Genomic DNA, 13,654 nt, shown 5'->3' with positions numbered 1-13,654 from the left:
GAGCATATTTGAAGGCGGTTCAAGTTATCTTTCTATAATTTTCTACTGAAGATTTTTGCTGGAATCATTAACGTTTTGTATGTGAGAATAAATGATCAGTGCTGGTGTGTCTTTTCCACATACTGGCTATTTAAGTTTTTTTTTTTTTTTCGTCCTGTCTTCACGTTTTCTTAAGCAATATTTTACATCTCAGTCATTCACACACTACAATTTAAATTAAGTGCTTTGGCTGTCATCTAACACTAAAAAGGCATAATTGCAGATAAATCAGTGCACATGATCTTTACTTTCGTACAGTGTTGAAACCATCTGGATATTGCAGCTCGGATCACAATTGTGACAGATGTTTAAAAACAATTGTTTAAAAACAGCTGTCAATTAGGATGCTCAAAATGTAGCAAGAAATTTTCAAATACATTACCTCTGTTACATTTCCAGAAAAAGCCAAATTCAGTGTTTACATTTTTTAAAGCCTTGTTACAATAGTAAGCAATTTTTTTTGCATGTTAAGCATACTTGTACTTTACGGTAACTTTATTTTTTGCACAAAGAGTGTACTTTCCTAAATCTCAACTAGATTTGAATTTCATTTGTGATTTTATATATATATATATATTTTGTATTTTTTACTCTACAGTCTATAGTGTTAATGGAGATATAGTGAGTAAAATGTTTTCATCTCAATTATTGTCATTTCTATTTCAAGGACTGTATTTTCATTTCTTTTTTTGAAGAGCACTTCTGAGAACCGAATATGCTCTGTAAATCTGTGGTTTAATCTATCCTGTGGGTCACAGTGATTGGTGGGAATGACTATGATAATGCGTGTGAAGCTCATGGTTCTCAAATTTGACGCACAATGTCACATTTTCTAGAATTAATGTCATTAAAACATTCTGTCATGAACCGAATTCTGAATTATTTATACATACTGGCGTCTTCATAGCAGAGGTGTTCCTATAAAGCGAACCCATCTTTTAAAGGCAATTTAGTCTCATTCATTATTAGTTCTAGAAACTTGTAAGTGCAGGTGTTTATTAAACCTTCCATATGGATGTCCATCTTAGCAATAGAAATTCAAAATAAATATACAAAAGAAAAAATATATAAAAAATTCACACATTATATTAATAATCTCAAACGCAATCCATTCTGATAGAAAGGTGCAAAGAAATCCAGAGGGACATAATTCTAAGAACCACTCTGAAGGCATCTTATAATACTACACTCATACACAGTGCAAAGACTCTTTCTGAAGTGATCATGTCAGTGCTTAAAAAAACAATATAGCACCTCATACAGTAATGAGTCCTTGAGTGAGTGTACATGTCCAAGTATTACCAGACATGACCTCATGACTATGTAAGAGTCCATATTAAGATGATACTTTTAAGGGTGTGACAGTATATAATTGAATGAGACTTCATTATGTCAGTCAGGCCTCAGGCCCCACCTCTCATGCCGGCTGCTGTGGGTTGACGTTGAGGTGGGCGGGGTTTCCTAGCAGACCAATCCGCTGTTTGTGTTTCCTCTGCTCAGTCATCTGAAGATTGACAACAGGGATGAGTTCAGACAAGAACCATTAACTTAGAAATTCATACCTCATACCACAAATTACCAGTTTATGACACATTTACAATCTAGGTGTAGTACAAGCATTCTGTTTGTTATTAAGAATAATTTGGCAGCCTGTGTATACATGCACCTTCATCAAACTAGTCAAACACGCACCTGCTCTTTGAGCTCTGTGAGCTGATTGGTCAGGTTGGAGACCAGCCTCATTGTGGACTCTAGTTTCTCCTGCAAACTGCGCAGTTCATTTTGTTCACCCTCACCATCACTGCTGACCAGTGACATGGCTCTCATACGTGGAAACCAGTCCAGATTGTGTTCCTGAATGGGGGTTAAAGAGGTCACGTTACTGATAAATAACATGAAAAGGATAAACCATGATTTTATCAAAGCTGATTTGTGAAGAAAAGGTGCAGTGGATTTAAAATACCATAAAATGCTATGGGTGAATATATATTGTATTTTGAGTTGACATATGACTAGGATATATAAATATTAGGTTAATATAATTTTGGTTTATTTATTTATTTTGGAATAAAGAGCATTATTCTTGCTTAATTTTCTGTCCTCATTCTAATTGCTGTAATGTGAATATAGATGTTATCCTCATTTTAATGTAATATGTTTGAAATAATTTGTCATTGATCATTAAAGGTAATTAAAATCACAGTGTCTAAAAAGTGATTTTGTTATTAACATCAGCGTACAATTAAAATACAACAAAATTTAGTACTTAAGTAAAAAGTAAGTACTTAAGTACTTAAATATATACAATACATACATTTTCATTAGTTTTACGTGAATTTTTTTTTGTAATTTAATTGTAATGTAATTTACACTGAGAAGATGCTCAGAACTTACACTTTGTTTTGTTTGTTTTGTACACACACAATATACAGTAGTATATATATATATATATATATATATATATATATATATATACATACGACCATATATTTATACGAGGGGTGACCCCGAATAGTCAAAGAATCGATGCTTCAATAGGAGGAGCCTGATTCACTACCAATCTCACAGTTGTTGAATATTCACGGGGTGCTATGATCATGCTATTTTGGCTATATGAGGGTGCTCAAATGTCTGATTTCACATAGAACTACTGGTCTTCTCCCAATAAGTTAATATGCAGCCTATTAAAATAATGCTGTAAATAAGAATCTAAAAAGAAAGAAGCTTCAAATAAATAATTTAACGTGCATGAATAAATCCAACCACCCCAATAGATTTAAGTTTCACTTTCCATGATCTGTGACCAACAGAGGAGCATCTTCCCTGCAGAGATTTAAAACTTTAACAAGACTCAAATTGACAAAAGCAGAGTGAAAGACAGGATTTTTTTTGAACAGGTAGGGTAAAAATGATTTCAAAACATTTCAGCTGGTTTATATATATTGTGTACATAGGCTATTATTTATCTCGTATAAGATGCCTTTGGTTGAGTTGCGCTGCAGTTAAGTGCGTCATTGTAGTACTATGGTGATTATCTCTTCAGAGCACAGCACGAGCAGGACAAACAATGATGCAGAATATTAATAACTATGACTGGGACTATCATATACATTACAATTATAATGAGAACACTATTATAATAAAACGCTGTGAATATTTGTTGTGAGTTTTTTTTCTGTCTTTCTGCACATTGTTGCGTGAAGAAAGCATCCAAAAAAGGAGTTCATTCAGAGCAGCACAGACACGTTTGTGCATTCGGGGCATTTTGTGCAGCCTATTAACATAATATTAACGTTATGTTGTATAAATAACAAAGCGTATTTTATATGAGATAATTGATGAGTTAAATCCCATTGATTAAAAAACCCGCTGCTTCGTTCTACTGGTCATCTTCAGAGCATGCAGCTCAAAACAGAAATGCAGAACATTAATAACTATTATATTTACTGCTATAACATTAATACATAATGTTAGAATGAGAGCACTATTGTAAAAAATGTTCTTAGGGTTTTGCTGACGTTTAATGTTAACTATATTTTAATCAAAACATAAAACATTATTTACCCCGTTTGTATCTGCAAGGCATCCGTTACACATTTTCCCTGTGTTAACATGATTATGACTGTCAAGTGTCGAATGTCTGACTTGATTCTTGGTAATGTATTTTGCCCCGCCCCCAAAACATATGATTTGACTATCAGTCGAATATCGGCAAGATTCGAAAATTCCGATTCGATTATGAAAATCCTTAGTCGGGGACACCCCTAATGTGTATATATATATCTAACATGGCCTAACAAAAAGTATGGAACACAAAATAAATTCATTTCAACATTTACTAATGCACTATTAAAATCAAAAGTTGTGTTTGTTAACATTAGTTTATGCCCTGTGAACTAACATGAACTAACAATGAACAACAATATTTGTATTAACTAATGTAAACGAAGATTAATAAATACTGTAATAATGTTCATTGTTTATGTTAGTTTACACATTAAATGACACCTTATTGTAAAATGTTACTTATATTTTTTATTTGTGAACTGATGTTCAGCTGTTCTTTTTAATAATCAACTTATTTCAGGTCATCGTCATAAAAGCTCTGTAAACACTGCCACAGACACAAAGATATATCTTTCATTTCATCAAACTGAATGCTCCAAAAACTGATGCAGTCATCACGTTTTCAGACCATTTCAAGCTATATTTTGACGTGACACAAAGTAGTGGTATCTAAGGGGGAGAGTACTTTATAATTAGTCAATAACACCATCATTTTCTTCATTCAGGCAGAGAGCTCACACAAAAACAAGAGGCTGGATTTATCGCATGAACCAATCACATTCAATCATTACCAATCATATCACGATAGAGACATTGCCTCCTCCCACGTGACTTTCCCCCATTCATTCTTAATTACAACCCAGAAAAGTCACGGCACGCTAAGGGGTCTCTGTTGTAAGTCTATGGACTGAAGAAAGGCAAGCCTCTGCAGTAACTTTACCTGCAGGTGTCAATGTTGGACAGTGTTACTTTATAAAAACAAGTGACTTTTATACTTTTAATGCCATATTTAATAATATTTGCAATCCTCGTAAAAGCTTTATAATAATGTCATCATGTATGTTCTCACCTTGATCATCTGGGCGACGTAGCTCTCAGGGCCTGTGTATTCAGTGGAGTCCTTGACCCGCACCAGCACAATGAAGTACAGGTAATGCCATAGGTTGTGCTCTTCCTTGATGTGCTCCTCAAATGTCACTGTTTTATTATCAAACTTATCCCTCTCCAGACCTGGTGAACAAGCAGATAACCCAAAAAATAAATCCCCAATCACGTGAAGGCACATTTATGTTTATTTGAGCATAACTGTGCAACTTCATCTCACCGCAGATAAAACATGTGGTCTTGAGGATCTCCTCTTTCCTCTGTTTCTCACTTCTCAGATCAGCAAACGTATCAATGATGACACCAAAGATCAGATTCAACACAATGATGATCACCAGGAAGAAGAACAGAAGGTCATACACGACGCGTGCAGCGAACAGACGCTCCTGCAAACACACATACGGGTTTTGCTTCAGGTTGCTACTGTATGTGGAAAAACTAACTATTATTGTAAATATATGCATGTGTGTACCCCTTTGGATGGCTTGCGCAGAACATCTCCAACTCCACCACCACTCCTGAGACCGTGACTCAGTACAGTGATCATACACATCCACAGAGAATCACACGCTCGCTCTACATCATCTATAAACACACAACGTAGAACCTCTATTTCCAGTCACTTCCAGTGTACAACTAAATGTCAGATTAAAAAATATTGCCAAAAAAAGAGTCACATAATATTTAAATAATTGGATAACATGACTGAAATAATTGGATTAGGGCTGTCCATTTTAAGTGTCCTTTTAGTATAAGTAAATTAATTAATAATACGTAATAGTAATTAATAATTAATAAGTATTTAGTGTTATTTTAGTACATTTATCCATTAATATGGTTAATAATAATAATCACACGTTTTTAAAAAGCAGATTTAATCATGCCCCAACCTGTATGCTATTACTAACAATTAATTTTTAAATTTTTTTACTAAAAACATATGCAATGTTTTACTTGTCTGACATAGACATATGCCAATTATGCTCATGATAACTTCATTATTTAACATATCATGCAGTAGTTAGGATGAATTATACTGCTCACCCTCCTCAACATCTGCAGTCAGACAGGACACATTTTGCCCATCGCAGACCCCCTCAGACAGGAAACCAGAAGCCAAATTTACTCCCTCCTCTGACACACACATATTCAAATACAACAGAAATTATTTTCACACCCACTAGTATGAAGATTACTTTGTGATTTGCTTTGATATGTCTGTGTGAATGTGGGTTACCCAGGGTGCCGTTGGGGATGCGGTTCACCTCTAGGATGAAGTCATCCTTGAAGAACATATATCCAACAATGGAGAAGAGGTAGACCAGGATCAGGCCCAGAACAGCCGTCAGGACAATAGAGCGGCCATTTCGAGTCACACTTTTGATAACGTTCAAAAGTGTCTCTTCCCTGTTCACCAGGTCAAACAACTACAAACACACAAATGTACAATTAGTTAACATTAGTGATCTAAATATTTGATTTTTTTTCTTTCTTCCTTTCTATATTAAATGATTGAATGCAACATGAAATTAGATAAATATTCGGTCAATTTTAGGTAAATATTTTAATTTAATTCTCTCTCTCTATATACAGCATACACATTTAGACACAAATTTCTGTTTAGGTATATGTTAGTAAAAATGTGTTAGTGTAAGGTTTTCAAACAGACCAGTAGACTGTAAAAGAAGACGTGTCCAAAAAGGCCAAGAGTGCAGATGAGAAGGTACAGCAGATGAAACAGGAACTCCTTATCCATCACCATCACCCGATAACCACGGGTAAATGTCCCGCGATTACCCACAAAGCTCAGCATGAACACTATCTTATTACAAACCTGCACAGACACCAAATGAGGTCAGACTGTCACTACAGACTGACACCACATAAGATTATCAGTTAAGAAACTTTGTGTACAGGGTATGACTGTGTGTGAACTGAAGTATGCACTCCAAGTCTATCCCTCCCACGTGTGTCCGTCTGAGTGTGATCTTACATTAAAAGCTCCCAGGAGTGTCAGCATATGCTGCAGCCCCACTGAGAAGCCCAGCTGCAGCACACTGGAGATAACCAGCAATCGCACTGCATTCGGCTTTGGTGACATCAACACAAACCCCAACGAGCCCAACAAACACACCCACAGCAACAGAGAAAGAGAAGGATCTAGTGAACCTGAAACACACACAGACCACATACAAGGTATAAATGTTCACACACGCCAAGTATATTGTGTAAAGAAAGCCTGACTCGTGTAGACAATACAGAGGGGAACTCACTTTCACTCATTGCGTCCAGAGGGTAAAAGAACGCCACCAACAGATTAATGAGAACAGCCAGGTTAAAAGACACATTACTCCAGAACGACATGTTCCGGCTACACCAGTACAACACTGGTTGTACTAAAAACAGAATTACAGGGATACATTTCAGAAATGATGATAAAATGAATCATTCTCAAACACTAGAGAATGAAAACACACATTTACCTCTTAGTTTTTTCTGCCACCTCATTTCATTGAACAGGTCGTCTGCATGCAGGAAGAAGTCATTTATTTTACTGCCCTGTTCGTCTCTCTCTGTACCATAGTACACACGCAGCTTGGACTCATTTGTGAGAAAAGAGCAGATATTTGGTACGGGAAACACGATCTGTTCCATTGTGCGATCATGCCGGACTATCTATTTTTACACAGACAAATACACCAGCATAAGATGGGATTTTAAAAACAATACACTACATGTTTTAAGAGTTGTTAAAAGTGTTTGTGTGTGTTACCTCTATCTGTGCAGTGTGTTCAGTGTAATACTCCAGGGCCTGGTCTTCCCCACCTGGTTTCAGTAGTATTTGCAACTCCTTATTGTGACGTGACAGCTGAAATAGCAGGTTAAATCAGATCACACTACTAATTTAATGAATTGATCTTAGATAAAGTGAGGAACATTTGGTATTGTGGTTGACTGTAAAAGTTGGCCACAGTCTAAATAAACTGTTCTTATGCAACTTCCAAAACTGAAAGCTGTCTTTGGTAATTAAATAAAATGTTAATCAGCCAGTAACAGAAAATAGTAATCTAACTCTTGCTGATGGAATTGGCATGCGTAATACAAACTATACATTTGTCGTGACTCGTTACAGTTTTGCCACAGTGTAAATTTTACCATATATTGCAAATGAATGACAAATGTTCTTCTTATACCCTACACTGATAGATGTGGGAAAAGTTGTACAGGAGTGTGTGTGTACCTGATGAGCAAGGATATAGATGTTGTGTCCAACATTTCGAGGTGAGGCAGCATGGTCCTCTCCATTCTCCTGTTCCTCATCCTCAAACTCTGTTTCCCCCTGCTGGTAAGCCATTTTCATCACCTCCACCTTGAACATGAACACACACAGCTGGGGTTGTGCAGATGTTGTAGCCAAAGAATGACTCCAAGAGACAGTTAAAGCAATGACAGATCCAGGATGTACTGGGATAATAACTAACATACTCACCAGTTCTTTTGGTCTCATGTTGTACAGGATTCTCTCTGCGTTCTCACTGTCATGACGGCTCTCCATGATGGCCAGCAGTAGCTTAGATGCATTATTCTAAGGAAAAGGACAAATAATGCTACATGAAATTTAACTGGCCAAAGTATTGAATAAAACTACTATGCCCCAAAAAAAAAAAAAATGACTGACCATCTTGATTACATTTTCACTTAGTTTTCACTACTTCAAATGAACTTAAATATAACATTTGCACGTTCACATTACATAACATGTTCTGTAGACTTTATAGCAGTGGTTTTTAAACAAATAACAAATACAAATACAATTTTTCTAGTTATGTCAAGCTCAAAAATCTTTTAGTGGGTGGAAGTTGCTATTTGTGAGTAAAAAGTAATCTTAAATATCTTGTAATCACAAACAGTGTTGGGTGCAACATGTTACTGTAATTAAATTACTTATCCACTGAAAAAGTAAAGTAAGGGATTACTGCTCATTTTTAGGTAATTTAATTACAGTTACTTATAAAGTATTTGCGTTATATACAGTAAATAATTTCAACATTTCTAAAATCAATATTGAATTTGAAATCTAAATTTACAGTCTAAAGATAAAATTGAATGCAGCGTCTTTAACCCTCTGCACACGCGTTCACTTTCAGTTTTTCCTGATTCACAGAGAAACCTTAAATACTCAGATACAGATAAGACTAAAATCAATTGAATCTAAAAAGGGCCTACTTTTATTTGTTTACACTGACAATAACAACAAAACATTGTGCTTTTGCAAAATAAACAAAACAAACGGTGCAATTTCTGCCGTCTATTTCTCGGTGAGCAACTTTCTACACGTCACAAACTCAGTGAATATTTGGCACAGAGACATATGTCTATAAAAAGCTTGTGTCTACTTTTAAACGAACGAATTAAAATCAAAAACGAATATTATCTGATTATGTAATCCATATGAAACTAAAGCAAGGCACAGTCTTTCCTGCATATGAAAGCTTGAAGTGTCTACTTTTAAATTAACCAAATTAAAATCGAAAACAAATATTCTCTGATTATGTAATCCGTATGAAACTAAAGCGATGTAGTCATCTAGATACAAAAAAAAATAAAAAATCAAGATTCGTCTAATTTTCATCGTTTTTGAAAGAAGTCCTGCTATGAGGAATTTACTTCAGAAGAACAGCACGATCTGACACGGCTTTATTCAGCAAAGAAGATAATTTATGTAATTTATACTTACCTACATTAGTTAACGTGTTATTTTAATAATAAACATGTACTGATTTTACTAGTTGGGCTTTTCCTGAACATCTTGCCAAACTGAAATGTATTGTATAACTTTTCTTAAGCTTTTTGTTATTCAGATATGTTATTATTCAGAGTATTTCTATTTGTTAACCAAAGAAGGTTACTTTTTTTTTTATAAAAATGTTTAAGTATTACCATTGTTTTAAAGCTAAAAGGCTAAACTATTCTATGTTTGACTCAAATTGAAAGAATAAAGAGTTTAATTTCTATTAAGGTTTATAGGGATTTTAAGATATCGCCTCATAGCGATTTGAATAATTTAGTTAGTTATTGAGTAACTTAGTTACTTTTCAGACAGAGTAATTAGTAAAGTAATTTAAATACAATATTGATGATGTAATTAGCAATTTGAAAGTAACTTACCCAACACTGTGAGTAAATAGTATTCTTAGATATGTTGTGTAAATTCATTGGTAATCAACTTCTAACCCTACTATAGTTTTTGTAAATAAAAAAAGTTTTAAAATGACCAACTTTGTCATCACGGCAGAAGTACAAGAAGCCAAAAAGGACTTGAGGCCTGACCCCTTTGCACAGTCAAATTTGATGTTACTATGAAATGAGAAGGTTGTTACTTTGTCAATTAAGAGTCAAGTGATGTACCTTTAGTTCCAGAACCAGATCCATTCTCTTTCTGCCCAGTGGATTAATATCATTCAGAATCAGTGCAATGATGATGTCAATGCCATTAGACTCATGGGTGGCAATGCAATTCTGCAAAAACAAGCATAACAGAGCACATTCAATATGGGAAGTATGTTTATGAGCAATTGGAAGATTATAATTGCAAAATAGAGGAAGAATAAAGGTGCTAAAACTTGATTGTGTTAGTGTATTTGCCTGGTTATCATGGCAGGGCCCTTGACAGTATTCAGTGAGACTCTCTACAGTCTGATTAATGAGAGCCACATTATGCTGGTTGATATACAGCCCTAACAGCCCCAGGCCTCCTGTTGTACTTCCACAGATGCAGTCCAGGAACTGCAGGGTTTCACACACCAGGTTATAGTTGTTCTTGTTGTTCTGACAGCGCAGAAAATTCTGCAGGAGAAAAAAAACCCCCAGAAAGTTCTAAACATACATGATGTAATGTATTAAAACCAGTTCAAACCAGTAACATACACAAGACCCAATGAATGACACAATACTGATACTGTCAAAGTTTGAGATCTAACCAAAAATCGAACTCAAAACAGTTGATTTCCTTCAGGCTTGGGTTAGATAGTGAACCTCTAATCCGGCTAGATTAACAAAAAAAATGCAATAAATGTGACAGATGGAGAGGCAGACAATCACACACACACCTGCAGATCTCGATTATGGTTCTCACACAGCAGTTGTAGGAAGCGCAGGATTGGCTGCATGATAAGAATGACAGGGCTCATCTCGCCCTGCTCTGTTCCTTTATCTCCACCCCCTTTGTCTCCATCAGTAGTGCCATAAGCCTCCTCAGGATCAGCATCTCTGCGATACGAACCATAGGCCTTCTTAGTCACAGCAGATGCCTCCAACAGCTGCTCACGGGTATCATCAGTCACCACGACACCTGAATTTTTTTCTGGAGAGGAAGAAAAAGATGATTTCTTATTTATAATCTCAAAGTGACATAACTTCTCATAAAATTAAATATCAGTCTTGATAACATTATGCAGTGCTCTCAACAAGTATTTGGACTTCAAACCATGAATTTCAGTGCATCAGAAAACTAAATATCAAACCAAGTGGTATTTAGTGTAAAGAAAGATAGCGTAGGATGAGAGATAAAATACTGACAACCCCAACCTCTCCGGCGTTGTGGGGTATCTGGAGTGTTGTCCGTTGGCCGCTTGTTGCCCAAGTCACTGGTGTTGACGGTAACTGTGGCTTTGATTTCCAACTGAGCAGCTTTCATTCTATCATAAAACACCCTAAAAAACTTTTCAGAATTTTTGTCTTCTGTTAAACGTTTGAAGAACGAGTGCTGAAAAGAGATAAGAATACAAACATAAATTTACCATTACCACTTTTGATCAATATAATGCCTACTTGTTGAATAAACATTCATTTCTTTAAAGTCTTGCTGACCCCATCTTTTAAGCTGTAGTGAATACTGAATAATTTAATACCACTACGTTTAATTCTATCGCTTAATCATTTTACTGACAGGCCTTTCTGACCTGTATGATGGTGTTCCCGCCCTCCAACAGTGCAATGGCCAATAGGATGCTTTCGTGGAAGACACGGTCACTTGTAGCATTCATAATAAGATCGATGACGAGGTCTGATGCTCCTTCACGGTCCAGATGGCACTGCACCTCCATCAATGACATCTCAGCCCTGCTCAAACCCCCTGAGGTAATACAAACACACCAAAACTTTCTGTTAAATTACATCACAGATGTTCCAAGAAACTACAATGAAAAATTCCCCCACCTGGCTGGCTTTTGATTGGTCCTACAGGAGCCAGGGTGGAGTTACTGAAGGAGGTCAGACTTTCTCTCCGCCCACCACTCTTGAAGCCATAGTAACGGTTGACAAGTAGCTGCCGTAGGGCCTCCCCCTGTAATGAGTGTGGCAATCTTATATTTTGGAAGTTTTTTCCTTTGCCATTCTTGCTTTAGCTTGTTCACCGCATGGCTGTAAAACAGTATTCTTTTGAGCAATATGTATCATATATGGGAATACATTTTGAAGGAATAGATATAGTTGAACCAGGGCAGCTGAGAGGTACAGATATGTGGTTGGAGAGCAGGGTTAGGTAAAGTTAGTAACCTACCCTCCTTCGATCCTCCAGCTGTTTTGGTGGCAGACTCAAATCCACCACCTGAGTGAGTGAGCAGAGTGGACAACAGAACACTAACACAGAGTTAGTAGAGTATCATCATGCGATTATCTCCAGCTCTATCCTAGCAGCATGCTTGGTGTATAATAACATCAGTAGACGAAAATAACTAAAATTATGCATTTAGCTCATAGTTAACTAGTTAGTTATGCTCTGAAAGTGAGTTATGTTAGTGAATACTTATATACAGTACAATATGATTAAACAGAAAAGAATGTAAAACAGAGTAGAAAATTGGACAGATTAAGCACAAGATGAGAATGTAATGGTCAGAATAAAAGTCTGTAACATAGCAGTTAATATCCAAACTGCCCAAATATTCAGTTATTACCCAAATGGTTTGTAAATATTAAGATACAATCAAAAGATTGCTTCTAAATCTTTCAGAACAATCTTTAATTTTACTATAACCTCATACTGCATTAGAAGTGCAATTACAGCACTACAAAATGGTTTGAAGAACACAATTTCTTGTGTATTTCAGGACTTCAAAGTAGATCATACACATTGAATGGCTTGCGCCTTTTATACATACTTTTTTCTTTCTCATCAAAGTTTGGCCAAATCATGATTTGCTACTTTTTAGAGGTAACAAGTTGTTTTAGGGGAAACACCAAACCAAACCAAATCTAATAAAATATATGTACTTAGGTCAAATTTCCCATTCCAATTCTCAAGGATGGAAAAAGAAAGTAGAGAAAAAAAGTAGATAAATAAATATGGGAAAGATGGGATGAATGACAAAAAGAGGACAACCTCAGATACATCCATCTCATCATCAAATCCCAGTAGCTGAAAAAGAGGAATGAAGGACGGGGTTAATGAAAGAGTGGACATACTTCAAATTAAGCCAGTAACTATTAGTGATATGAGCGCTAACAAGAAGATATAACAGAGGAAATGTGATCAACTCAAACTTAAGCAAAGGTGCTCTTACACAACTTGCATTTGTGATTAAGGTCACACATGCAGACACTACAAATGAAGACAGTACGTGTAGTGGACAATACCATCAACCTCTCACAACACTATCACATCTGTATTCTACCTTAAGAAAACATTGTTTTTGTAGGCACAGCTGAATCACTTCCGTTAGTCCTTTTAATAATGGTTTTGTGGTAAATACCTTCTCTCCATATCCTCTGTCTTTGGTCATCATTTCTCTGAGTGTCTGCAGAACTTTGATACAAAGCCTCTCCTCATTTTCCTCTAGAAGTTGCTTGGTATGTTTAATCAATCTGTACAAAAAGCAGATACAATATGCTAATGTAATTCAAACATAAACAATGACAGCATAATATTGTATCATTAATAAGT

At 35.8% G+C, this 13,654-nt stretch overlaps 1 protein-coding gene across 2 annotated transcripts in view; it reads right to left on the bottom strand.

Moving 5' to 3' along the window:
* Positions 1-52: 52 nt before the first annotated feature.
* Positions 53-13,654, bottom strand: part of LOC109091563 (inositol 1,4,5-trisphosphate receptor type 1-like) — a 43,383-nt gene continuing 29,781 nt past the window's right edge. Inside the window, exons 38-60 of one of the 2 annotated variants that reach the window (XM_042726216.1) lie at positions 13,464-13,575; positions 13,094-13,129; positions 12,272-12,319; positions 11,929-12,055; positions 11,673-11,845; positions 11,299-11,476; positions 10,821-11,074; positions 10,357-10,557; positions 10,120-10,230; positions 8,201-8,296; positions 7,952-8,080; positions 7,484-7,579; positions 7,194-7,386; positions 6,984-7,106; positions 6,704-6,879; positions 6,380-6,544; positions 5,948-6,137; positions 5,755-5,844; positions 5,183-5,295; positions 4,931-5,096; positions 4,676-4,836; positions 1,732-1,893; positions 53-1,543 (exon numbers count right to left, since the gene is read on the bottom strand). In XM_042726216.1, coding sequence (XP_042582150.1) covers positions 1,457-1,543; positions 1,732-1,893; positions 4,676-4,836; positions 4,931-5,096; positions 5,183-5,295; positions 5,755-5,844; positions 5,948-6,137; positions 6,380-6,544; positions 6,704-6,879; positions 6,984-7,106; positions 7,194-7,386; positions 7,484-7,579; positions 7,952-8,080; positions 8,201-8,296; positions 10,120-10,230; positions 10,357-10,557; positions 10,821-11,074; positions 11,299-11,476; positions 11,673-11,845; positions 11,929-12,055; positions 12,272-12,319; positions 13,094-13,129; positions 13,464-13,575 — 3,187 coding nt within the window. In that variant the 3' untranslated portion in view covers positions 53-1,456. The remainder of the gene's footprint in view (positions 1,544-1,731; positions 1,894-4,675; positions 4,837-4,930; positions 5,097-5,182; positions 5,296-5,754; positions 5,845-5,947; positions 6,138-6,379; positions 6,545-6,703; positions 6,880-6,983; positions 7,107-7,193; positions 7,387-7,483; positions 7,580-7,951; positions 8,081-8,200; positions 8,297-10,119; positions 10,231-10,356; positions 10,558-10,820; positions 11,075-11,298; positions 11,477-11,672; positions 11,846-11,928; positions 12,056-12,271; positions 12,320-13,093; positions 13,130-13,463; positions 13,576-13,654) is intronic. The other variant, XM_042726217.1, reaches the window with a different exon arrangement.

Source organism: Cyprinus carpio, chromosome B6, assembly GCF_018340385.1.
Source record: "Cyprinus carpio isolate SPL01 chromosome B6, ASM1834038v1, whole genome shotgun sequence".
In the NCBI taxonomy this organism is placed as follows: domain Eukaryota; kingdom Metazoa; phylum Chordata; class Actinopteri; order Cypriniformes; family Cyprinidae; genus Cyprinus; species Cyprinus carpio.
This window is presented reverse-complemented; position numbering and strand designations above follow the sequence as displayed.